Here is a 25,254-nt window from a genome sequence, read left to right as displayed (position 1 = left end):
TGTCCAAACGTGCCCCCCCACCCCCTCTCATCTCTCTCACCAGACTCTCATCATCTCCGCCGGAACCGCCCGCCGGAAATCGCCCTACGGCGGCGGTAGGTCTTCGATGGACACCGGATTTACACCCTAGATCCCTCTCCTTCTCCTCATTTTGAATCCACACTCCTTTTCCCTCGAATCACACCTGAATGTCTCAAATCTGGCTCAGAAGTTCCAAACCCTAATCCACCGTCCTATTTTCCACCGCCTCAACCGGCGGCGCCACCTCTGTTCAACCTCAAATTAATACCCTAGGACCGTCCTCTCTCCCTCATCCCAAATCCTTACTCATATTTCTTCAAACATCTCTGGAACTCCTCGAATATCAAATCGAAGAGTCGAGCCATGAGAGCCTAAGGTCGGAATCATGCATGCAAGCATTTTCAGGAATCTTCCAGTTGTTTCGAGTCGGTTTTGACATAAAATAGTGACACTCGTTTGTTCCTCACCAAGAACAAATGTTTGTCACCGTGTTGGGTTGAATCAGTGCCTCAGTTTTTGATTTCAAGTCTAGCTGGTAAGTCCCGTTCATCTTTGTTTTCAAAATCGTCTATGTGTCACCTTTGTTCCTTTCCTCTCTTTTAATTTGTTTTCTGATTTATTAACTGTCCTGTTAGAATTTTTGGTTTATTCACTGAGCTTAATTAGTTAGCTTAATGAGTTCCCCGCCTGTTTGTGATCATTAATTAGTTGATTTGCTTGGTTTTTAAGTTTTCTGAATTTGTTTGGGTTTCATCTTTGGGCTCTGAGGTCAGTCTAAGACCTCATGTTAAAGGAATTCTATTTGGTTTGAGTCTGAGCCCATGTCTATTTAATCATTGAGCCTATTCAGGGATTCATATCCCATGTTCAAGTCTGGCTGAGCTTCAAGGAAAAATACAAGGGTAATAGGGGTAAATTGGGTAAGTCACTTAAGGGAATCTCCCTGATAACAGAAATAGGAAACTTCTAGTGGGGGTTTCTAAGGGAATTTCAGATTTTAGGTGTTTGAACTTGGGGAGCAAGTCAGAAAGTGAGGGTTCAATGGGCAAAAAATAAAGTTAAGGGAAAGACTAGGGAAGAAAACTGAGACCTGGGGTCTGCCCTAGTGACTTGCCTATAAAGGCATTCTTACTTGCCTTAGAAGGCAAGGATTTTAAGAGCTAAAATCCCTAAAAATTCTAGACGGCTAAAAATAAAAATAAAAACTTCAGAAAGTACTGTTTCATTGAGTTCTTCTGCTGATTTCTGAAATTTTACTGGTGATGCAACAAGTCCTGACTAGCTGACCTTAGAAATGAATTAAAATCAGCTTGGTTGAAGTTTTTCTGGTCCATTATTTGGATTGAACTGGTTTCTGGTCGTTTACTTCAATTTTTGGGTTTGAAATTTGATTTTGGAGTTGTTGGTTGGTTTTGTTGATTTGTTTTTGTTGCTGACCCTTGCTCCTGTTACTGCTCAATTGCTGATCATCTCTTCTGTCTTGTTTTTAAATTCCAGGTATTTCTTCATACCCTTTGCTAACAAATGAAGTGCCACAAGTTGGAACCAGACTGAATTTGTATGCAGATTTGGATGTTCAAATTGGAATTTGAATAGAAATCTTGTTTGAATGTTAAATTCTATTAGCTTCTGTTGTTTATACCTTTGTTTTCTTGTTATAATTCACGTGTTAAGTTGTCCAGCCCTGCTCAGGGGTTTGAATTTGCTTTAGCCATTTGGAAGAACGCTGAAATTTTGGCTATGTATGTATAGTTTGCTTGATTTCAACTGTAACCAATTGATGTTTCCATACAGCTTATGCCTTAGTTTAGTTTAAAAGGGAATTATAATTGATTGCTGTATAAGGTTCTTATTCATGCCCCAACTCATTTTTCTCCCCTCCTCAATGGTTGAAAAGATTATGAGCAAGATCATTGTTAGGTTTGGCTTCAGGGATTCGATCCTGAAGTCCTTGCTTGCAGCCAACGTTGCTAAAATATTTGGGGCCTTTGGGCCTGAACATTATCGAAATCTCTTAAGTCAAAAGAGTATCACTACGTTTAGACAGGTTCATTGTTCAGAAGTTTGGGCCTGTTTAATTTAGGCCCTTCCGCTAATAAAATGGTTTAATGAAGCCTTGTTGATTGGAAGGGATTTTGTTTGAATTATTCACCTAAAGTAGGTGTCAAGTACTTTAGTGTTTAATTAATTAGAGTTTTGAAAAGGGAATTTGAGGCGAGCCATAATTAGACACTTCGTAACAAATGGCCCTCGTGTTAATTTCATAATATAGATATAAAATAACCAATGTTCGTAGTTTGCTTTAGGACCGTTTAATATACCACCGTAATCGTGGACACGTTCGCGTGACATGATTACGGTTTCTAAAAACAAAATTGAAGTATGCGTTCGCGCAACTTCGGCTAAACTTTCTTAATAATAATAAGCGTTATTAATTGTGGACATGTTCGCGTGACATGATTTTGACGCGCCAAACAAATGGATACACGTACGCGTGACCCGTTTCAAGATAATTTTCTTAATTAAAAAGCGGCAAAGGGTAAATGTACATAGGATCTAAAGTCAGTAATTAGATAATTTTAATAAGCCAAGTAAGATCAAAGCGACCGTGCTAGAATCACGGAACTCGGGAATGCCTAACACCTTCTCCCGGGTTAACAGAATTCCTTACCTGGATTTCTGTGTTCGCAGACCATAAATAGAGTCAACTTTCCTCGATTTGGGATTTAAAACCGGTAACTTGGGATACCATAAATTATCCCAATTGGCGACTCTGAATTGTAAATAATTAATCCCATTTTGATTGTCCTTTAATTGGAAAAAACTCCCTTATATTTATGCCCTTTGTGGGGTGTAGTAAAAAGGAGGTGTGACAACAACGTCCAACGTGCTTTACTTGCAATTATTTATTTCAACTATTTATTTGTTAATGGACTAATTCATAAATATATGTTCGGCCGGGATCCACAGTTGTGGACCAAGAGGGGTGCCTAACACCTTCCCCTCGAGGTCATTTTGAGCCCTTACCCTAAATCTCTGGTAATGCAAATCAATCCAAGAGTTAATCGCTCTAGGTACCCTAACACACCATAATCTGTTAGGTGGCGACTCTTCAAATACCCAAATCCCAAAGAAAAATGAGTTATTCCCCCCATAAACGTCGAAACCCGGCACTTTTCCTCCCCGTAAAAAGAGAGGGAGAAAAAGGGGCACGACATCTGCCGATGATTTGTGAAGATGCCTAGTCCCGTATCTGGTCATGCCTAGTGATTCTTTGAGTTCTCCTGTATATGTGTCCACACCGGTGGGTGATTCTATTGTGGTGGTCGTGTCCATCGTTCATGTGTAGTTGTGATTGGGGGTTTTGAGACCCGAGTAGATTTGTTGCTTTTGGATATGGTCGATTTTGATGTCATATTGGGGTATCACCTTACCATGTTATCTTGGACTGTCATGTCAAGACTGTGACCTTAGCTTTGCCTAGATTACCTCGTTTAGAGTGGAGGGGGACTCTTGGTTATTCCACCCATAGGGTTATCTCATATATGAAGGCTCGACGTATGGTTGAGAAGGGATGTTTGTCCTATTTGGCGTATGTTCGTAATTCTAGTGCCGAGGTTCCTTCTATGGACTCTGTGCCTGTTGTTCATGAGTTTCTAGAGGTATTTCCTACAGACTTGCTGGGCATGCCGCCCGACAGGGATATTGACTTTTGCATTGATTTGGCTCTGGGCACTCATCCCATTTCTATTCTGCCGTATCGTATGGCCCTGCTACAGTTGAAAGAATTGAAAGAACAACTGCGAGACTTGCTTGATAAGGGCTTCATTAGACCTAGTATCTCGCCTTGGGGTGCACCAGTGTTGTTTGTTAAGGCGAACGACGGATCGATGAGGATGTGTATAGATTATCGGCAGTTGAACAAGGTCACAATCAAGAATAAGTATCCATTGCCGAGGATTGATGATTTGTTTGATCAGCTTCAGGGTGCCAAGGTGTTTTTAAAGATTGATTTGAGATATCATGTTCTAGGATTTGTTTTCTTAAGTGTTTGAATGTTGTTTGAAGACGTGCACTTATGTGATATGCTTGAGGAGGTAACTGTGAGCCTCTAACTTGCTTTATATATAGTCCTAAATTGCTCTTGTCTGTCGCCTAGAATTTTCTCCTTTTAAGCACCTTTGGGGTTGTCTAGAACTGCTCAGATTTAGAGGTCCTAAAATACCTCCAGGGCCACAAGGAAGGGATGGGTAGTGCACGTATAGGCATTGTCAAGGTTACTAGAATGCTTTAGGCTATGACCAAGGGGGGGGGACTTGGGTAGAACAGGATATGATGACTGCACACTAATGTCACGTGTAACCCCTCATTGAGGAGTGTTTACCGGACATTGCATGGGGTGATCCTGTAGGCTAACTAACCTAGGACCCCTCCTTTCCAAAAATCCTTTTGCTTTACTTTTCCATATGAACACAACTTGTTCAAAATCTTTGTCTTATTATTTGAGTTATACAACGTCCAACGTGCTTTACTTGCAATTATTTATTTCAACTATTTATTTGTTAATGGACTAATTCATAAATATAAGTTCGGCCGGGACCCACATTTGTGGACCAAGAGGGGTGCCTAACACCTTTCCCTCGAGGTCATTTCAAGCCCTTACCCTAAATCTCTAGTAATGCAAACCAATCCAAGAGTTAATCTCTCTAGGTGCCCTAACGCACCATAATCCGTTAGGTGGCGACTCTGCAAATACCCAAATCCTAAAGAGAAATGAGTTATTACCCCCCATAAACGTTGAAACTCGGACCTTTTCCTCCCCGTAAAAGGGGAGAGAGAAAAAGGGGATGCGACATCTGTCGATGCTTTGTGGAGATGCCTAGCCCCCTATTTGGTCCTGCCTAGTGATTCTTTGAGTACTCATGTATATGAGTCCACACTGGTGGGTGATTCTATTATGGTGGATCGTGTCCATCGTTCATGTGTAGTTGTGATTGGGGGTTTTGAGACCCGAGTAGATCTGTTGCTTTTGGATATGGTCGATTTTGATGTCATATTAAGGATGGATTGGTTATCACCTTACCACGCTATCTTGGACTGTCATGCTAAGACTGTGACCTTAGCTTTGCCTGGATTACCTCATTTAGAGTGGAGGGGGACTCTTGGTTATTCCACTCGTAGGGTTATCTCATATATGAAGGCTTGACGTATGGTTGAGAAAGGATGTTTGGCCTATTTGGCGTATGTTCGTGATTCTAGTACCGAGGTTCCTTCTATGGATTCTGTGCCTGTTGTTCGCGAGTTTCCAGAGGTATTTCCTGCAGACTTGCCGGACATGCCGCCCGACAGAGATATTGACTTTTGCATTGATTTGGCTTCGGGCACTCATACTATTTCTATTATGCTGTATCATATGGCCCTGCCACAGTTGAAAGAATTGAAAGAACAGTTGCATGACTTGCTTGATAAGGGCTTCACTAGACCTAGTGTCTCGCCTTGGGGTGCGCTGGTATTGTTTCTTAAGACAAAGGGCGGATCGATGAGGATGTGTATAGATTATCGGAAGTTGAACAAGGTCACAATCAAGAATAAGTATCCATTGTCGAGGATTGATGATTTGTTTGATCAACTTTAGGGTTCCAAGGTGTTTCGAAGATTGATTTGAAATTTGGCTACCATTAGTTAAGGATTAGGGTGTCTGATGTCCCTAAGACAGCTTTTCACATTCGGTACGGGCATTATGAGTTCTTAGTGATGTCATTCGGGTTGACGAATCCCCAGCAGCTTTCATGGACTTGATGAACTGAGTGTTCAAGCCTTATTTGGATTTCTTCGTGATTGTCTTCATTGATGACATTTTGATCTATTCCCGTAGCCGAGAGGAGCACGAGCAGCATCTTCGAGTTATTCTTTAGACTCTGAGGGATAGTCAGTTATATGCCAAGTTTTCAAAGTGTAAGTTTTGGTTGAGATCGGTTGCATTCTTGGGTCATGTTGTATCAGCAGATGGTATTCAGGTGGATCCTAAGAAGATTGCGGCAGTCAAGAACTGGCCTAGACCCACATCAGCTATAGAGATCCAGAGTTTATTGGGTTTGGCGAGTTATTACCGTCGGTTAATGGAGGGGTTTCCATCTATTGCAGCCCCGGTAACCAGGTTGACCCAGAAGGGTGCCCAGTTCAGGTGGTCGGATGAGTGTGAGGTGAGCTTTCAGAAGCTCAAGACAACTTTGACTACGGTGCCAGTATTGGTTTTGTCCACAGGTTCAGGGCCATATACAGTATATTATGATGCATCGCGTATTGGACTTGATGCGGTGTTGATGCAGAATGGCAAGGTTATTGCATATGCTTCGCGACAGCTGAAGATCCATGAGAAGAATTATCTAGTTCATGATTTGGAGTTAGCAGTCATTGTTCACGCGCTGAAGATTTGGAGGCATTATTTGTATGGCGTGTCATGTGAGGTGTTCGCGGATCACAAGAGTTTGCAATACTTGTTCAAGCAGAAGGAGCTAAATTTGAGGTAGAGGAGGTGGTTGGAGCTATTGAAAGACTATGATATCACCATCTTATATTATCAGGGAAAGGCCAATGTGGTGGCTGATGCATTGAGTAGGAAGTCAGCCGATATGGGCAGCCTTGCGTATATTCCAGTCGGTAAGAGACAGTTTGCTTTGGATGTTCAGGGTTTAGCCAATCGGTTCGTGAGGTTGGATGTTTCTGAGCCCAGCCGTGTTGTAGCTTGAACAGTAGCTCGTTCTTCATTATTTGAGCGTATCCGAGATTGACAGTATGATGATCCTCATTTCCTTGTCCTTAGAGATACAGTGTGGCACAGGGGTGCCAAGCAGGTTATAGTTGGAGATGATGGAGTTCTGAGGATGCAGAGTTGTATTTGTGTGCCTAATATGGATGAACTTCGTGAGTTGATTCTAAAGGAGGCTCATAGTTCCCGGTATTCTATTCATCTGGATGCCGCTAAGATGTATCAGGATTTGCGGCAGTATTATTAGTGGAGAAGGGTGAAGAAGGACATTGTTGCCTATGTAGCTCGGTGTTTGAATTGTCAGCAGGTAAAGTACGAGCATCAGAGACCTGGTGGTTTGTTTCAGAAGATTGAGATTCCTGAGTAGAAGTGGGAGCGGATCATTATGGACTTCGTTATTGGACTCCCACGGACTTAGAGGAAGTTCGATGGCGTATGGGTTATTGTTGATAGGCTAACCAAGTCAGTACATTTCATTCTTGTGACAGTCTCCTATTCCTTCGATAGGTTAGTTGAGATCTATATTTGGGAGATTGTTCGTCTTCATGGTGTGCCTATTTCTATCATTTCTGACTGAGGTACGCAGTTTACCTCGCACTTTTGGAGGGTAGTTCAGCGTGAGTTGGGCACACAGGTCAAGTTGAGCACAACATTTCATCCCCAAACTGACGGACAGTCCAAGCGTACTATTCAAATTTTGGAGGATATGCTCTGAGCTTGTGTTATGGACTTTGGAGGTTCGTGGGATCAGTTCTTGCCTTTAGCAGAGTTTGCCTACAACAACAACTACCAGTCGAGCATTCAGATGGCTCCCTATGAGGCATTATATGGTAGGCGATGTTGGTCGCCAGTTGGATGGTTTGAGCCGAGAGAGGCTCGGTTTTTGGGTATATATTTAGTCCGAGATGCCTTGGATAAGGTGAAGATTATTCAGGACAGGCTTCGTACAACTCAGTCCAGGCAGAAGAGTTATGCCGACCGCAAGGTTTGTGATGTGACATTTATGGTCGGAGAGCGAGTGTTGCTCCAGGTGTCGCCCATGAAGGGCGTGATGAGATTTAGGAAGAAGGGCAAGCTAAGACCTAGGTTCATTAGTCCTTTTGAGATTCTTGATCGAGTGGGAGAGGTGGCTTACCGACTTGTGTTGTCGCCGAGTTTATCAGTTGTGCACCTAGTGTTTCATGTGTCCATGCTTCGGAAGTATCACGATGATCCATCCCACATGTTAGACTTCAGCACTGTCTAGTTGGACAAGGATCTGACCTATGAGGAAGAGCCGGTGGCCATTCTGGACCGTCAGGTTCATCAGTTGAGATCGAAGAGTTACCCTTCTGCCGTGTTCAATGGAGAGGTTAGCCTACTGAGGCAGCTACCTGGGAGTCCCAGTCCGATATGCGAAGCCGATATCCCCATCTTTTCCCCGACTCAGGTACTTCTTTTCTATGTCCGTACGAGGACGAACGGTATTTTAGAGGTGGAGGATGTGATGACCTAAAAGGTTATCACTTGATTTACAAGTAAATTCTATGTTCTAGGCCTTAAAAGCCTCCTTTTATCTCACCTTAATTTGCGTGCACGGTTCGGGCGTATATCCGACATGTTTTTCTGTGAAAATCTGATGAAAATGCTAATTTGGCCTTTAAAATTGAATTTAAGTTGACTTCGATCAATAATTTGGGTAAACGGACCCGGACCTGTGATTTGACGGTCTCGGAGGGTTCGTAGAAAAATATGGGACTTGGGCGTATGCCCGGAATTGAATTTCGAGGTCCCAAGTTCGAGAAATGAATTTTTGAAGAAAATTGTTTCACTGAAATTATAAGATTCTTTGTAAATTAAATATGTTTGAATTTGATGGTATCGGAACCGTATTTTGGTTCTGGAGCCCGGTAAAGGTCTTATATGGTATTTAAGTTGAGCCTGTAAAATTTGGTAAGAAACGGACTTGATATGACATGAATCAGACCCTCGATTGTTAAAATTGAACTTAAGAGTTCTTGAAATTTTCGTTTGATTTTGATGCTAAATTCGTTGTTAAAGATGTTAATTTGGCGATTTGATCGTACGAGTAAGCCCATATGATGTTTTTGAGTTAGTATGCCTGTTTGGTTTGGATCCCCGAGGGCTCGGGTGAGTTTCGGATAGGCCACGAGATGTTTTTACACTTAGAAAAGTTGCAGGTTTTGCTATCTCAGGTGCTCAGTGATTTTGTTCTTCGTGTTCGTGTGGCTTCACTCGCGAATGCGTAAGGCAAGTTCCCTTAGGTGTCAGTTTGTTCTTCGCGAATGCGGAGCTCAGGACGCGAACGTGAAGCTTTAAGGGGAGTTACCCTTCGCGAACGCGTTCAGGCTCACGCGAACGAATAGGGTTAGTGGGCCTGGGGGAGGGAGTTCAAATTGCTCTATGCGAACGCGGTACTTTGACCGCGGACGCGAAGTCCTGAGGAGCTAAAGCTCCGCGAACGCAGGCCATACAATGCGAACGCGAAGGCCATTTGGGCCTGACTCATCGCGAACGCGGCAGGCCCATCGCGAACGCGATGAAGGCCTGCCTAGTCTTTTTAAAACAGATTTCAAAACAGGCAGAACCCATTTTCTTCATATTTTCGAACTCCCAAGACCTAGAGACGATTTTCTTCACACAAATTCATCCCCAAAGTGTTGGTAATCAATTCTAAACTTTACTCTTTCAATTACCCAATGTTTTTCATCACTTTTTAATCAAGAATCAAGAATTTTCATGGTAGAATTTGGGAATTTGGGTAGAGATAAGGCTTTTTGAATAAATGGGATTTAGACCTCGTTTTGGGGTCGAATTTCGAAACTAATTGCATATTCGGGCTCATGGGTAAATGGGTGATCGGATTTTGGTCCGAACCTCGAGCTTTGACCAAGCGAGCCCGGGGTTGATTTTTTAACCTTTTGGGAAAAATGATAGAAAACCTATAATTTAGCATTGGGGTTGAATTCTTTAGCATTTATTGATGTTGTTAAATTAATTTGGGCTAGATACAAGTAAATTGGAGGCGAATTCTATAGGAAAACGGTGTTTGAGGCTTGAGTTGGCCGTGGAAGTTCGAGGTAAATGTTTGGTCTAACCTTAGCTTGAGGGAATAGGTATTGTGCTTTATTTGCTATATGCTAGTGTAGTGTACGACGTATAGGTATGGTGACGAGTATCTACATCGTTGTCAAATATGCCTGTGAGTCTTAAATTATAATCGTTGTGTTTCTTAATAAGTACTACAAATGTCTAAATTGTTGATTCTCCGTATTGGGAAAGAATTATGATTATCTTCGTGGTATTTATTTATTATTGAGCGTTGGCTCCAGTTGAGGTTTCATTTGTGAAGTTAATTGTTGGTACAAGTTTGGTTATAGTTGATTCCCTTACCGGGACATATTTAATTCTTATTGTTGGTTCCCTTGCCGGGATGTGTTTATTCTTGTTGTTGATTCCTTTGCCGGGCAATTGTTGTTTCCTTATTGTTCCCTTGCCGGGATTCTTTTATGATTGGTGTTGATTTGTATATTAGGATCGGGTTGCACGCCACAATAATATTATATGGGATCGGGTTGCATGCCGCAACAAGGAGTAATAAGGGAGGACAGGAGGGGTCAGGTTGCACGCCGCAACAGTGATATATGATTTGGATCGGGTTGCATGCCACAACAGTATTCTATGAATTGTATCGGGTTGCACGCCGCAACAGTGTTATATGACTTGGATCGGCTTGCGCGCCATAATAATAAAGAATAAAAGTGGACATTGATTCGTTATTGTTTTCCTTATTCTTACTGATGCGAAATTTAAGAAGTTCTTTATGTTTTTCTCCTGAGATTTTGTTGGTAATTGATATTCCCCGCAGCATGTTCCCCTTCCCATCTTTAATTGCTAGTTCCGTTATTATTGCTTGTCGTATATGCTTTAACTGCACAAGTATATTTGGTAGTCTTGTCCTATCCTCGTCACTACTTCGTCGAGGTTAGGCTCGACACTTACCAGCACATGGGGTTGGTTGTGCTGATACCACACTCTGCACTATGTGCAGATCTCGGTACCTGAGCTTTTAAACCTTAGAGTGGTTGCTGCCTTCAGTCCAGCGGAGACCCGAGTTAGTTCTGCAAACTTCCGCAGGCCTTGGTGTCCCCTTCTATCTTTTATATTCTGTTTTCATTTACTTCAGAAGCAGATTGTATCTTTCTTTTCAGACAACTGTTTGTAGTATTCGTAGATGGTCCAGATATTGTGACACCAGTTCTGGGTAGAGTTGTATTTTGGAGTGTTCGCACTAGTATTTGGTTAATTATCAGCTTTCGTCTTCCGCGTTTCTTTTATTATTACTATTATTCCGTTGTGGATCGCATGTAAACTTAAAATTGTTAAAAGGTTAAGGAAAAGGGTAATAAGATCTATAACGCTCGGCTTGCCTAGTTTCAAGAGTAGGCACCATCGCGACTCCCGAGGGTGGGAAGTCCAGGTCGTGACAGATAAATATAGATAATCATTGGATATTAATTAAGAAACACTACATGAAAAAGATTAAACATTTTTCAAATCTCCTAGTTATAATTCTATTTTTCTTTTTTTGTACCATTCTTGCCTTGGATCTTAAAAATATTTAGCAAGCAAAATAAGAACTCATATTTATGGAAAAACAATCAAATGTTGGGACTATGAAGGACTCTTTGGATACGACTTGGCTCTTTTACTGCTGCTTGAACTCTTATTTGGTGTGTTGAATTCTTTAAAAAAATATTTCTATTTTAAAATTTAAGTTTCTAAAAAATTATTTTTCAATAATAATTATTTTTATAATAAATTAATTGAAGATGTTATCCTTAATTCAAAACTTATTTTAGTCGGCTATCTAAAAAATTTAAAAATTCTTTAGCCAGTGAATTTTTTTCCCATTATGACTCTGTTTTGATATTTGATATTAACCATGTTAAATATCTGAGTTATTTGAATTATATATAAATAATCTTAAAATTTAAACCTTCTAGATAATTATAGATAATCGTTAGATATTAATTAAGAAATACTACATGAAAAAGACTAATATTTTCTCAAATCTCGTAGTGATAATTTTATTTTTGCACAATTCTCATTGGTTTCATTGAAACCTAAAAATAGCCACAAAGCGAAATAATAATTCGTATTTATGGCAAAGCACAAAGGTTGACACAATATGAACGATTCTTTGGTTACGATGTGACTCTTTTATTACGACTTGAACTCTTATTTGGTATGCTGTTATCTTTCAAAAACTATTTCTGTTTTGAAATTTAATTTCTAAAACTTTATATATATATTTCTATAGCGATTATCTTTATAATGATGCAAGTGAAGATATTATCCTTAATTTAAAATTCACTTTAATTGGCTAACTAAAAATTTAAATAATTCTTTAGTCGGTGAAACTTTATTTTTGTATTACTCAATTTTGAGTTTATCGATATCTCTAGCCACAGATTTCAATTTTGAATACCCTATATATACAGATTTTTTGTTTTTTGAATCATTAAATATTAAATTAGTTGATTGTTATTATATAACATTGCATGTATTATCTTAAAATTACCAAGTAATTTTTATCGACACCATACTTGGCTTAATCTCAATGCAAACTACTCAAATTACATTTACATTCAAATTCGAAATCATATCAGTTTGTTAGTAATAGTGATTTTTTTAAAATAACACACAATGTAAATTAAAAAAAAAACAAATATTCTAAGATATCTTTATCTTATAATCTATGTATTTGACTTGAAAAAATATTTGAAATCGATGAAATCAGCTTCCAAATTTTGTATACTTAACAAAGATGAAACAGAAAAAGAAATTTGTTATTATCTCTTATTTCCAAATTTTTATGTCTTTCTTTCTTTGGTTACAAAAAAATAATTTATTTCGCAATAAAAGAATAAGTTTTAATAGAAATTATCTACATAAAAACTTTATTTATAGTTTTAGTCTTTGGTGGAAATTCTTTCATATTTTTCTTTTGGATTTATCTAATCAACCTAAATATGTACTCACCCAATTACTTAAATTAAAATTGAGAATGTGTAATTTATATATAATTCATATATAATATGTGTATAATCATGTGTTGTGGTATATCATCTATGCATATTAGCTATAAAAAGTAAACAATAAATCTAGCCAAATATTTATGTAAATATTCCATAATAGTTCTTAATTTTATCCATGATATGACTTCTATTATAATAATTTTAAACTCTCTATCTTTTTATTTTTAAAATGATATTATATTTTAAAAAATAATCTCATTCGAAATAATTTGTTTACCTTTTTAAAAAAATATTTCACTTCATACCAATTTTTTTATTTTTTTAAAAATATTCTTTTTGTTACGCTTAAATATCGTTATAGAAACTATCAATTAGAAACAAATATCGCTCTTGTCGAATTCGAAAAAAAAAGCCTTTCACATAATCTATTGATTCAAAACTAATATTTTTCAACGAAAAAAATATTATACCCTTGCAATGTTGGCTTGACTGCGGTTAAATAAAGAAGTTTCGGCTTATACACTTCAATTCCTATAAGGTGCTAAATTGATAATGATAGCAATTGTATAGCCGAAGTTTTATTTTTTGTTTGATGTCCATTTATACAAATTGACTATTCAAACAAACATTCTTCAAAAAGAAAAAAAAAATAACTTGTTTTGAGTATTGACTATTTTTGTGATTTTTTTTTCACCAGCATGTAGGTTTACTTCATTATATATGTAAGTAAACTTTTATTTAATTTTTAAACTCTTTTTTGTTACTTGGATAAACATAGACGCGTACCATATATATTACATTTATTTTAAAAGAAATTTGCTTTATTCAAATCTAGCTATAGTGTTTTAAAGAATTATAATTATAGGATTTTAAATGTAAAAGAGTTTTATAGTTATATGAAGTATTTTTTTTGTTGTGAGAGGCGAGTAATATTTAAATAATTTAAATAAGATAACAAAAGTTCCCAACATGATTGCATATGATCATTAACCGAATTAAGTATGATAATATGATAACAAAAGATAAGTTTTTTTTTTTATTTTTGTTCAAATTTAAAAACTTTATCAATAAATTTAAAATTATCCTTTAATTTAAATTCAGTTATATATATAGTATTTGACTAACATAGTCAAATCTAGAATAAAATTAGCATATATTATTGGCATTTATTAGTTTGGCATATTTAATTTTGACAACCAAATAAGTAACATATAAATGGAGGGCTAAACGGAGAGACACGGGTTCTAACGGGAGTAGAGTAAACAGGACAAAGTAGTATCCCCCGTCTCGACCACGACAGCCGTTCCCCACTCGCTGCTTACCCGCCGTCGCCGGTTAACGACTGGTTATTTCCCCCTCACTTTTTTTAATAAATTAATATGAATTTACTTGTATAAATTGGTACCAACTTTTTTCCAATTTAGTTTAGCTTTATGGTAATACTTCTGTGTTGATTTTTTATTGTGTGCTTTGATTGTGTGATACTGATAATTTAACATGGAGAAAAACGAAAGGCAAGAACAATAGGCCAACTAACTAGCTATTGAGGCTCCTACGGTTAACTATATGTTTTTAGTTTGATTACTTTGATATTAGGTTGATAGTTTAATTGTTTTAAATGTAATTGAATGTTGGATTTGCGGTGAAGAAGGATTTGCATATGGTGTTCATTGACCTGGAGAAAGCCTGTGACAAAGTATCGAGAGAGGTTCTATGGAGATGTTTGGAGGGGGGAGGTGTGCCTGTAGCATATATTAGAGTGACTCGGGACATGTATGATGGGGCTAAGACACGGGTGAGGACAGCAGGAGGAGACTCTGACTACTTTTCGGTTGAGATGGGGTTGCATGAGGGATCAACACTCAGCCCGTTTTTGTTTTCCCTGGCGATGGATTCTTTGACGGGTCACATTCAAGGGGAGGTGCCTTGGTGCTTGTTATTTGTGGATGACATAGTCCTGATTGATGAGACGCGAGGTGTTGTTAACGAAAGGATGGAGGTCTGGAGACATACTCTAGAGTGTAAGAGTTTCAAGTTGAGCAGGACCAAGACAGAATACTTGGAGTGCAAGTTCACTGGTGTTACCCAGGAGGCGAACGGGAATGAGACTCGATACGCAAGTCATTCCCAAGAGAGAGAGTTTCAAATATTTGGGATCTATAATTCAGATGAATGGGGAGATAGATGAGGATGTTACTCACCTTATCGGAGCAGGATGGACGAAGTGGAGGCTCGTTTCCGGTGTCTTGTGTGATAAGAATGTGCCGTTAAAGCTTAAGGGTAAGTTCTACAAGATAGTGGTCAGACCAACTATGTTGTATGAGGCAGAGTGTTGGCCAGTCAAAAAGTCACATGTCCAGCATATGAAAGTAGCGGAAATGAGGATATTGAGATGGATGTGTGGACATACTAGATTGGATAGAATTAAGAATGAAGTTATTCGGGACAAGGTGGGAGTGGCCCATGTGGAGGCAAAGATGCGTGAGGCAATGTTGAGATGGTTTGGGCATGTTAAGAGGAGAAGCACAAATGCCCCAGTCAGGAGATGTGAGAGGTTGGCCTTGGGAGGTGAGAGGAGGGGTAGAGGTAGACCTAAGAAGTCTTGGGGTGAAGTGATTAGACGAGACATGGCGCAACTTGAGCTGACCGAGGACAGAACCCTAGATAGAAGGGTGTGGAGGTGGAAGACTAGGGTGGAAGGTTAGTAAGTAGTCGTGCGTTTCCCTTTTGTCTTCCCTAGTTCGATAGTATTAGTGCTAGTATGGTACCCTTTTTTTCTTAGTTTGCTATAGCCACGTGTCTTGTTCTGTTACTACTTACCTTCGGTAATTCCGTAGTTTGCTAGCAGGACTTCGTCATATTTTCGTGTGCTGCCTTGGACATATTTGTCTAAATGTACTATCTTGCTATTACTTGTCATTGGTACTTCTTCCATATTCTTTGTTGTTATCTCCAATTTAGTTTTCTAACTATTTGTCTTGCTATCACTTGCTATCAGGGCTTCCTTCACCTTCTTTACCCGAGGGTCATTCGTAAACAATCTCCCTATCCTTCCAGGGTAAGGGTAAGGCTGCGTACATCCTACCCTCCCCAGACCCCACTTGGTGGGATTATAGTGGGTAGTTGTTTATGTTGTTGTTGAATGTTGGAGAATTAGCTTAATTGCCTGAAAGTTTTATTTTGACTATTTAAATGTCTGTTTTTTTGTTTGTTGATTTATATCTGTATAAATTATGTGAACCTGAATTAGCTTAAGCCAGGTTTAATTTTTTACCATCATAGTATTTGATTTCAATTGCCTCTTTAATCCAAGTTAGTCTACCCTAATGAACCTTTGAGTTAAAATGAGTCTGTTAGACAACTTGATAGTTAACATCTCATAGATTCTCCAAAAGTAATTTTTCGTCTGCCCTGCATCTTAATTGTTAGAAAGTGTATTGTCTCCTTCTAAATTCTTCTTGTATCTCTGCTCCTTATTCCGTCTTCTGTTATTGATTCCCACTTTTAGAGCTAAAGTCCATCCGTGTTTCGCAAAATGGAGAATAAAACAACGAAAGATTCTGAATCCATCAAACCAGATCGGAGGGTTAACAGTAGCAAAAAGGGAGAAAGGGGCTTGCAGATTGAAGGATACTCATTCGAAGGAATATCAATAGCAGGTCATGAGACATGCATAATAGTCCCCTCGCTTAACTTAGCCTTTGATATTGGCAAGTGCCCTCAGCGTGCCATCTCTCAGCAATTCCTTTTCATCTCCCATGGCCACATGGACCACATTGGAGGACTGCCTATGTATGTTGCGACCCGAGGCCTTTACAGAATGCAGCCTCCTACTATTATTGTACCAAAAGTTATCAAACAAAGTGTTGAGAAGCTTTTTGAAGCTCACCGATCTATGGATCACTCAGAATTGAACCACACTTTGATTGGTTTGGATGTGGGTAAAAATCTACTTGCATTGATATATATCTCACTCAGTTAGTTACTACAGAAATGGAATTAGCTCTAATTTCGCAGTTGAAGTGAATGCATCTTTGTGCATATGCAGGAGAAGAATTCTACTTGAGAAAAGATCTTAAAGTTAGAGCATTTAAGACTTACCATGTCATTCCTAGCCAGGTAACATTTTCCCTTAATGATCTGAGCTCATTACTGCTCATTTCCCCTTACCCCCGCTTCTTTTTGGCCAGTCCAAACTGGATTATGTGAAGTACAAATCTGCTTCGTGCTTTCTGCAAGAGTAAGCTTCTTCTATAGTAGGACGCTATGGTTTTTATATTGTGATCTTTATATTTATTAGTGGTGTCTAATCTGAGGTTTTAATCGGCTTGTTTTTATGGTATGTTGCAGGGTTATATAGTATATTCAGTAAGGCAGAAGCTCAAGCAAGAATACGTTGGCCTTCCAGGAGACGAGATTAAGAAGTTGAAGTTATCAGGTGTGGAGGTCTGTCATGATATAATTGTCAAATAGTAGAAGTTTTATCTGATTGCTTTTGTTTCTCAGTGTTGGTTTAAATTGAAGCCCAAGGTATCATGGATCTTATAAGCCATTCCCGGTGGATTTCAATTTGTAATGGTTTGAGAAGATCACTTGTTTGCATTATTTTCTCAAAAATCTAGATCGATAATTGCTTTAGAAGTACTGTAATGTGTTTGCAAATCCTTTACATAAACATCCATCTATATCTTTTACACTCTTTTTGTTTTCCAATGGGTCTGCCTCTTTTCCATCTCTTTACCCTTTTTTGTATATCTTATTGGTTCTGATAAGCGCCATGAGTTGTAGTCTTTCTTTGCTGGGCAAAACAACCAAAGAACTTTATACTGTACAAAATAATGATTCTATTTCCTATATCAAGTAAGGGTAAGAATACCTATGCATTGGGATGACCATGTTTACTTCAAAAACTTTTGGACACATTTGAGGAGTTAATCCTTTTTGCCCATTATATTTCTTAAGATAGTTTGTGTGCAAACATTCAGCAATTCATTTCAGAAACAGGTGCAGCGTGTTTTAGTACATAATCTTGCAAAAGATTGCATCCTCCTGGATATCTTATGTGTGACAAAGATTACCTTTGGATTTGACAGATTACGTACACAACAACAGCACCTGAAATTGCATTTACAGGAGATACAATGTCAGACTTCATAAAGGATACTGAAAATGTTGATGTTTTGAGGGCAAAAGTCCTCATTATGGAGGTAAATTCCTTGTATTTAACACTTGTTAAAATAATGTACCTTGTCTATAACATGATGCACAACTTCTGCGACTCCTTGCAGTTATTTTCCTTTCTCCCTTGGAAGGGCTATCTGACTTCCGGTCTATATCTAATTTACTATCTGGTCTTTTATTGATTTTAGTTGATCCTTCTTAAATTTTAGCAAATTTTCCAGGGAGGATGACGTGTGAGACTGGCTATTGGATTTTTTACATTTTGATATTGTATATCTTGTCTCCTTCAACTTTGGACACGTTGCTGAGTTATTTTTAATAGGTCACCTGAGCATTCTTTGCATATCCAACAAATATCTAGAACATGAGTTTATCAACTGATGGAGGACATAGACAGAGTTGTTGCAGAAGGTTCTCTTTTTTGGCTGTGAAAGAAAATATTCATATATTAAAGGGAAATATTACATATTGTGGCATCATTACATATGTAGTTATGCTTCTAGGATAAGTAGTTACAAAGTCGCTGACTAGTACTGTCATTTATCCTTATGATGATGACACAATGAGAGTAAACTTACTGATCTTTTAATTACTTCAGATAGGAGTAGTATCGTTCTACTTGACCAATCCCAAAGAAAATTAAACTCACTCTTATGCAAATTATAGTATCATAGCCGTACGATAAAATTAGCAGTGTTAAGATCTTTTGTTCAATTTTCCTTATCAACATTACTGGTTCTCATACATTTTAATTCTTCGACAGAGCACTTATGTGGAGGACAAAACAACTGCTGATGACGCAAGAGAATATGGACATACTCATCTGTCTGAGGTGGTTCTTTTTGCATAAGTTCCTGATATTCCTTTTTATTAACCCCAAGATTTCACCAACTCGTGGAAGCTAAAATTCTGAATGTGTTGTAGAATGATTTAGGAGTCTGATATACGATTCTTTATGCTTTGATGACATGCTACCAGATCATCAATTTCGCAGACAAGTTTCAGAACAAAGCAATCCTTTTGATCCACTTCTCAGCCCGCTATCAGTTGGATGTAAGCTTCTCTCTCTCATTTTTGTTCGTACAAAGGTGGTTTCTATGATTGAGATGGAATCCAACTGTCTTTAATTTTTTATGTCTGTCTTTACTTGTTGGTTGTAACTTTTCACCTTTGTGGTCATTTCATTCTCTTAAAAAGAACTACTAATAACAAGCCACTTAGTATTGTTGTCATTTTTTTTTTCACAACAGTCGTACCTAGGTACAGCGTTTTGGAACCTAAAGGACTATCAGGAAAGAATGGGTTTTTGTCATTTTCATGTTCCTACTGTATACCAATTAATGAGAAATTTTATTTAGTGTGAGACTCAACCAACATAAGTTGTATGAGGGCATATTCTATGCTTGACAAGTGTTTTAGAATTGGTCCCACTTGCCAAGTCTTTCTCTCCTCTTCTGGACCATCTTCTTCCTCGTTCTTTCCATCACATCTTTTTTTTTCCTTCATTGTTTGTTATTTTTCTTCCTCTTACTCTCTGTCTCTGAGTTTCTCTATTCCTTCTTTACTGTTCTTTTTTTGGTTCTTTCTTTTCTAAATCTTCTTCTCTATCTTTTTCCATGTTATTTGAGGGAAAAAGAACTAAAAAGGTTCTCAATTTCTTATTTTACTCTTAGATTTATTGGGCTGCTTCAGTGGCTGCAATAACTATAACAAAAATTGGAAAAATGCCTCCTTTTAATTGACGATTATCAAAAAAACCAGAAAATGTTGCTAAATTTATATTATCCGCATTCAATATAAGTTCAAGACACATAAGGGCTCTAACCATATTTCGACTTGTGATCAATCCATAGATAACGATAGAAAATAACTAGGTACTCAAAACAAGTACATGTTCGAGAATCATTAAACAACTCCTTATCAATCTCGACTCTTTTCAATATGAACAACAATTCAACCAATTTAAATGACTAGTATATAACAAGTATGGAACAAAGAAATATATTGGTACTAGATAGACCTAAAGTCTTTCTATTTATACAACATGAATTCAAATAGAATTGAAGGAAAATGAATGTGATAAGGCAGAACAACATTTTATTTGAATTCCAAATTTTAACAGAAATTTTTTATTGACGAGCTACAACAATTGCACCTATTAAAGCAATTTCAGCAATGCATTACACAAAATGTTTGGTGTGTTCGACCGTGTTGATCAAGTACTGCCTTTAGTCCTCTTTTTATGGTTGAAAATTGTTGACCCAAGATGGGTCTTAATCACATTTTGGAAGCATTGAATATGTTCTTTGGAGCTGTCCATATTTTGATCCGTTCCAAGAAAATAAAGCCAAAATCAAATTAATTGGGAGTTTCAGACTATTTATGTATGCTTTTTGGTACTTTGCAATGTCAAAGATGAAGATTTTACTATCATCAGAAAATAATACGAGGGCTTGAGAGGAAGATTGATGGTGAGAAAACTTAAGAGGAAAAAGAATAGTTTGAAGTGCTAGAAGTAGAAAGAGAATTTAGTAAAGGGGGAAGAGAATTACCAAAAAATAAAGGGAGGAAGAGAATTTATTTAGGGTAGGGGACAGTGAGTCCTTGTGAAATGAAAATAAGGAAGAAAGAAGGATCTTTCTTCTTCTGGGGTTATGAAGAAGAGAGAAGAAAGAGTAAAAAGAGAAATTAACTAAAAGTCATGGACGGCAGAATACACTTGTCAGGACAGTGAAGACCTCATACAACTGAAAATAGTTGAGTCTCACATCAAATAAAATTTCTCTCAATTAATTTCTTTCCCCTAATGAAGAAAGGATCTAATTCTAGGACTAACTTGTTTCTTTCCTTTTGTATCATTCTAACAATTTTTTTCTTATCAGGTTATTCAGCAGGCTATTTCTGCAATACCTCCGCCTTTGGCAGGCAGAGTTTTTGCACTTACACAAGGTTTTTGACGCAAGGCTCAATCCACGTATCAGCTACTTTAGATTTTAGAATCTCTCCCTTGTGTTTTTTGGAAATTTCCTTTTTGTTCACCCTGTTGTTTGACTCATTGCACGTAAAGCACTAAAAGCAAAGGAAACTTTTGCCATATAATTTAGCTTAGATATTTTTTGCTTATTCCTTGTAGTATGTTGGGATTAACACTTTTGGTAGGTAACCAATACTGGCAAGTCACCATATTAAATACGCTATGTCTGTGCCGTAGAACAGAAACAACCATGGAAAACATGTTTTACATTTAGGTGCAAGCTGGGAGTTGTTCTTACTAAACAACAACAACAATGTTCTTACTAAAATGATGTTGAAATTAATCTTCAAATTATCTGAAAGTCCGTCTAGTTTACATTATGCTGGATCTAGCATAGTCTCATCTGTACTGATGGAATTTAATATTATCTGACTTGAATCTCTGTTTGAAATGTTTTGATATGGATTATTTTTAATTTTTAATTTTTAATTTTTTTTCCATGCTAGCGCATTAGGTATAAGTAGTGCGACTTTGAAGCACCAAAATTTCGAATGCTTTTTACGAGCCAACTGAATTAACGAATTAAAACTTCGAGCATGCCTAGAGGCGTACAAACTGAATCGGAAAATCGTACCAAATCGATTAAAAAATCCGACAAGGTTTGGTTTGATTTAGTTTGGTATTAAGTAAAAAAAAAATCTGAACCAAACCGACATATAAATATATAACTTTTAAGATTTTATATAAAATTATTTTTACAAAAATTCTAGAAATATTTGAGATTTTCTTATGGGATGTAATATTTAATAAATATGAAGTACTCCATTTTTAATAACCTTAAATAATGGGTTATATGATCACTTTCTTATCAAGTGTTACCGAAATAGGTCAATCTCTTTGTTCTTCCATGTTCATATGTCAAGATTTATTAAATTCTTATATCTTTTTTGAATTTGAAGTAGTATTTCGACAATCTAAAATTAAATAGAACATATCATTAATTAGGTATCATATTGATTTTTATGTTTAATTAGTAAATTCATTTAACCTTGAAAGTATACATCAACAAAAAATTATTGTCAGACGACCAAAAAAGTAACTATCATGTGTTATTAACAAAATTCTCTCATAAAATTAGCTTAATAGATCATGTTTGTTAATTTTTTAATTTTTACTAAACATATATTTATTTGTAAAGAAAATAACAAAGTAAGATTGAAACAATATTCATGCAACAAAAAATCCCAAAAAAACCCGATAAAATCGAACCAATCCAAACCGATATAGTCAGTTTGGTTTAGTTTTAATAAAAACCGAACCAACCCTATCCATGTACACCCATAAACATGCCTATATATGGTTTATGGCCTTGAGGTCTTAAAATTAAAACAAATCTACAAGTGGAAGAGAAACACTATAGAATTCTAGGCATGAAAAATTCATTTTTTGACGTAAGTCATGAAAATCATTATACAAGCATAACCCAAAATAGGAAAGTTAGGTAAACGGTACATGTGTGAATAGGAGAATTGCAACAACACATTCTAGCATCCCAAGCGACAAAATAGAAATAAAATTTAAAATCAAGATTAAGTATGAAATTCATTAGTCATATGGTGTGCGGAATCCTTAGAAATTAGAAGTGATGAAAGCTGTCGATTGATGATTAGTACATTTGTTTACAAGGGAGAGAGCATTCCAAATGGATAAAAATCCACTATCTGGTCTAGCACATAGGAATGATTTTTGCATGGCCCCTGGTTTTGTAACCTTTGACTTCCATAAACTGAGTAATATAAACGTAAAATCATACTATAAAGCAATAGCAAAATCCTCGTCATTTTACAGCTATCAAACAACCCCACCACCTGGCTGGCTATTTTCACTTGCCCCCAACATATATTCACATCAAGATTTGCAGCAAAGTAACTGTAGTTCACAAATTTGTTAAGTTAAACTTGGATTAGCTATAGCTAGGTAATATACTTGTTATTTCCTGCATGAATATTGGGAGGATTTTGTTAACTAAAAAGAGCCTGTTGACAGGACGAACTTATTTTTATTTATCGAAGAAGATGATGAAGAAGAAAACGAAGAAGGAATCTGAAAGGAGAAAGCTAATTAGAAAGAGATCGCCAAAAGAGAAGAATATGGTTCAAAAGTTGTATGATACTTGCAAGGAAGTGTTTGCTAATGGTAAGGCTGGCTATGTTCCTCCTCCCTCCGACATCCACCGACTAAAGTTGGTACTCGGTATGTATATATACTACTTTTGCCTGCTTATATATTTATGAGCATTGAGATCTATCAACACTGCCAAAAAAAATTGAAATTAGCTACGAACTAAAACTTTCTGAAATTATATGAACTTCATCATTAATTTGTTGTTAAATCTCTCGTAGCTAACAAAATTCTTAGATAATCTATCGATAAGAGAACTTATCTCTCCATGTATTTTACTCCTATCCTTTCTTTTCCTTCTCTTGGTCTTTTAGTTGTGCTACTAATATACTTTTTGCTCTTCTACGTTTTATTTCCCCACCTTCTCTTGTATATGACACTTATGTTAATGATCTCTCAAATCAAATTTGTACTTAGAAGAAGGATGAATTTTTGTAACGATTAATATATATGAAATACGTCAGCAAAAAAATATGATTTACTATTTACAAAGTGTATATATGGAATTCACAAGCCGTTAATTTCCTCTACTTGCTGATTATACTTTCTTTCAAAAATTAATTCAGATTTCTCTACGTGACTTAATGAAGCTAGTGATAATTAATTAAGCTTGTTACATGCCATAACCAACTTCTACGTACTAAGGGCAGATAGTCTGGAACCAGAAGATATCAAGCTTACAGTGCCAAGCTTGGAATTTTCAAGTAGAAGTGGAACTGAAGATGAAGCTCCTCTTGTCACCTACATTAAGCTTCATGAATGCAACAAATTTTCGGTATATATATATATATAGTCCCTTTTTATCTTTTAAATTAAACTAACGAAAAAAGTCTGTTGGTGCAATGGAAATTTAATTAGTTTTAATTCATGATTTTAACTCATGTGTAGATAGGGATCTTCTGTTTGCCACCTTGTGGGGTAATTCCTCTTCATAATCATCCCGGCATGACCGTGTTCTGCAAGCTTCTAGCTGGAACCATGCATGCCACGTCATATGATTGGGTGCAGAATCACCAACAGTTTAACCATTGTAAGAAATCATTTAATTTTAATTAGTGCGTACGTAATTGATATATACTTATTGAGCACCAATTTAACTTATAAATGCTAATGGTGCAAATAATATTTTCACTATCTCTATTACAGTTTTACTTATGTATAGCAAGCTACCTCTCTCGATATTATCTAGATTACCAATTTAACTTACTATCGGCAATTGCCTGGAAATATTTTTATGACCTGATATTGTAAAATTGATTTACATTGTAAATACTGTATTGTTGGGCTAAATCGGCCTGATACTCTTAACATGGTGTGATATTATTCATTTTTTGCCAAGCCTGCACGATTTTCCCCAAAAGGCCTCATACCCACGTACCATGCATTAAGAGATTCATACATCTTATATGTAGGCTCCTAATATTTTCAGCTATCAATGTGAGACTTTGTTCATAGACCCAACATGAACAGTGTTAAACTCATCGAACATGCATTGAAAAATTGGGTACAGGCGAGCAGCAATCTGGAATCCGGCTAGCAAAGGTTCATTTTGATGCAGACATCACTGCACCGTGCGATGCATCAGTTCTATTCCCGAAATCAGGAGGAAATTTGCACTGCTTCAAAGCTCTAACACCATGTATTCTACTAGATGTTTTAGGGCCACCATACTCGGAATCTGAAGGCCGTCATTGTACATACTATCAAGATTTCACTTATGACTGTTTTTCCGGTATGACAGAAGGTACCTGTGTCTGTACTTAAGCTACAATAGTTTGCTTGTCGACTACTAAATTTAATTTGTGAATGGAATTGCAGATGTTAAAGAAGTGAAGGTGGAAGAAGATGGCACAAGATATGCATGGCTTGAAGAAAAAAACGAGCAGTTCGTGGTGTTAGGGGGAACATATGAGGGTCCTACAATTCAAATATAAAGACCTTGATTAGCTTGTGTATATAACTCTTCTAAGTAGCCAATCTTGGACTCCAATTGGTCTCTTCACAATTCTTCGCATAGCTACATGAGCATACAAAGAAATTTCAGTTGATATTTTTCAAATTAAGTCATTTCTTCCTCTATTTATCAA

The 25,254-nt window shown here is 37.1% G+C and overlaps 3 protein-coding genes across 7 annotated transcripts in view; all 3 read left to right on the top strand.

Moving 5' to 3' along the window:
- Nucleotides 1-15,867, top strand: part of LOC138888409 (uncharacterized) — a 28,900-nt gene extending 13,033 nt beyond the window's left edge. The window contains exons 3-5 of the mRNA XM_070170267.1: nucleotides 14,480-14,830; nucleotides 15,000-15,531; nucleotides 15,830-15,867. Coding sequence (XP_070026368.1) covers nucleotides 14,480-14,830; nucleotides 15,000-15,531; nucleotides 15,830-15,867 — 921 coding nt within the window. The remainder of the gene's footprint in view (nucleotides 1-14,479; nucleotides 14,831-14,999; nucleotides 15,532-15,829) is intronic.
- Nucleotides 14,042-21,204, top strand: LOC104225573 (nuclear ribonuclease Z). Of its 3 annotated transcripts, none has more exons than XM_009777403.2 (9): nucleotides 14,049-14,176; nucleotides 15,830-15,889; nucleotides 16,340-16,772; nucleotides 16,880-16,950; nucleotides 17,182-17,277; nucleotides 17,925-18,038; nucleotides 18,776-18,844; nucleotides 18,991-19,065; nucleotides 20,895-21,204. In XM_009777403.2, exons 3-9 carry the CDS (start codon nucleotides 16,367-16,369, stop codon nucleotides 20,967-20,969), a joined length of 906 nt encoding a protein of 301 aa, XP_009775705.1. In that variant the 5' UTR covers nucleotides 14,049-14,176; nucleotides 15,830-15,889; nucleotides 16,340-16,366; the 3' UTR covers nucleotides 20,970-21,204. The 3 variants fall into 3 exon arrangements, with proteins under 3 accessions (XP_009775703.1, XP_009775705.1, XP_009775704.1); XM_009777402.2 differs by having other exon boundaries at nucleotides 15,830-15,895; XM_009777401.2 differs by lacking the exon at nucleotides 15,830-15,889 and having other exon boundaries at nucleotides 14,042-14,176.
- Nucleotides 21,205-22,810: 1,606 nt separating this feature from the next.
- On the top strand, nucleotides 22,811-25,254 carry LOC104225574 (plant cysteine oxidase 2-like). Of its 3 annotated transcripts, XM_009777407.2 has the most exons (6): nucleotides 22,811-22,963; nucleotides 23,033-23,239; nucleotides 23,818-23,942; nucleotides 24,056-24,197; nucleotides 24,678-24,911; nucleotides 24,986-25,254. In XM_009777407.2, exons 2-6 carry the CDS (start codon nucleotides 23,062-23,064, stop codon nucleotides 25,099-25,101), a joined length of 795 nt encoding a protein of 264 aa, XP_009775709.1. In that variant the 5' UTR covers nucleotides 22,811-22,963; nucleotides 23,033-23,061; the 3' UTR covers nucleotides 25,102-25,254. The 3 variants fall into 3 exon arrangements, with proteins under 3 accessions (XP_009775709.1, XP_009775707.1, XP_009775708.1); XM_009777405.2 differs by having other exon boundaries at nucleotides 22,811-23,239; XM_009777406.2 differs by having other exon boundaries at nucleotides 22,813-23,239; nucleotides 24,678-24,899.

Source organism: Nicotiana sylvestris, chromosome 3 (assembly GCF_000393655.2).
Source record: "Nicotiana sylvestris chromosome 3, ASM39365v2, whole genome shotgun sequence".
Classification (NCBI taxonomy): Eukaryota; Viridiplantae; Streptophyta; class Magnoliopsida; order Solanales; family Solanaceae; genus Nicotiana; species Nicotiana sylvestris.
This window is presented reverse-complemented; position numbering and strand designations above follow the sequence as displayed.

Bases quoted from the DNA above. Each gene is read 5' to 3' on its own strand.
- LOC104225574 (XM_009777405.2), top strand. From the start codon at position 22,987: ATGAATATTGGGAGGATTTTGTTAACTAAAAAGAGCCTGTTGACAGGA. The intron at 23,240-23,817 runs GTATGTATATAT...TACTAAGGGCAG, and splicing joins CCGACTAAAGTTGGTACTCG to ATAGTCTGGAACCAGAAGAT. The intron at 23,943-24,055 runs GTATATATATAT...ACTCATGTGTAG, and splicing joins ATGAATGCAACAAATTTTCG to ATAGGGATCTTCTGTTTGCC.
- LOC104225573 (XM_009777401.2), top strand. From the start codon at position 16,367: ATGGAGAATAAAACAACGAAAGATTCTGAATCCATCAAACCAGATCGG. The intron at 17,278-17,924 runs GTCTGTCATGAT...TGGATTTGACAG, and splicing joins TGAAGTTATCAGGTGTGGAG to ATTACGTACACAACAACAGC. The intron at 19,066-20,894 runs GTAAGCTTCTCT...TTTTCTTATCAG, and splicing joins CAGCCCGCTATCAGTTGGAT to GTTATTCAGCAGGCTATTTC.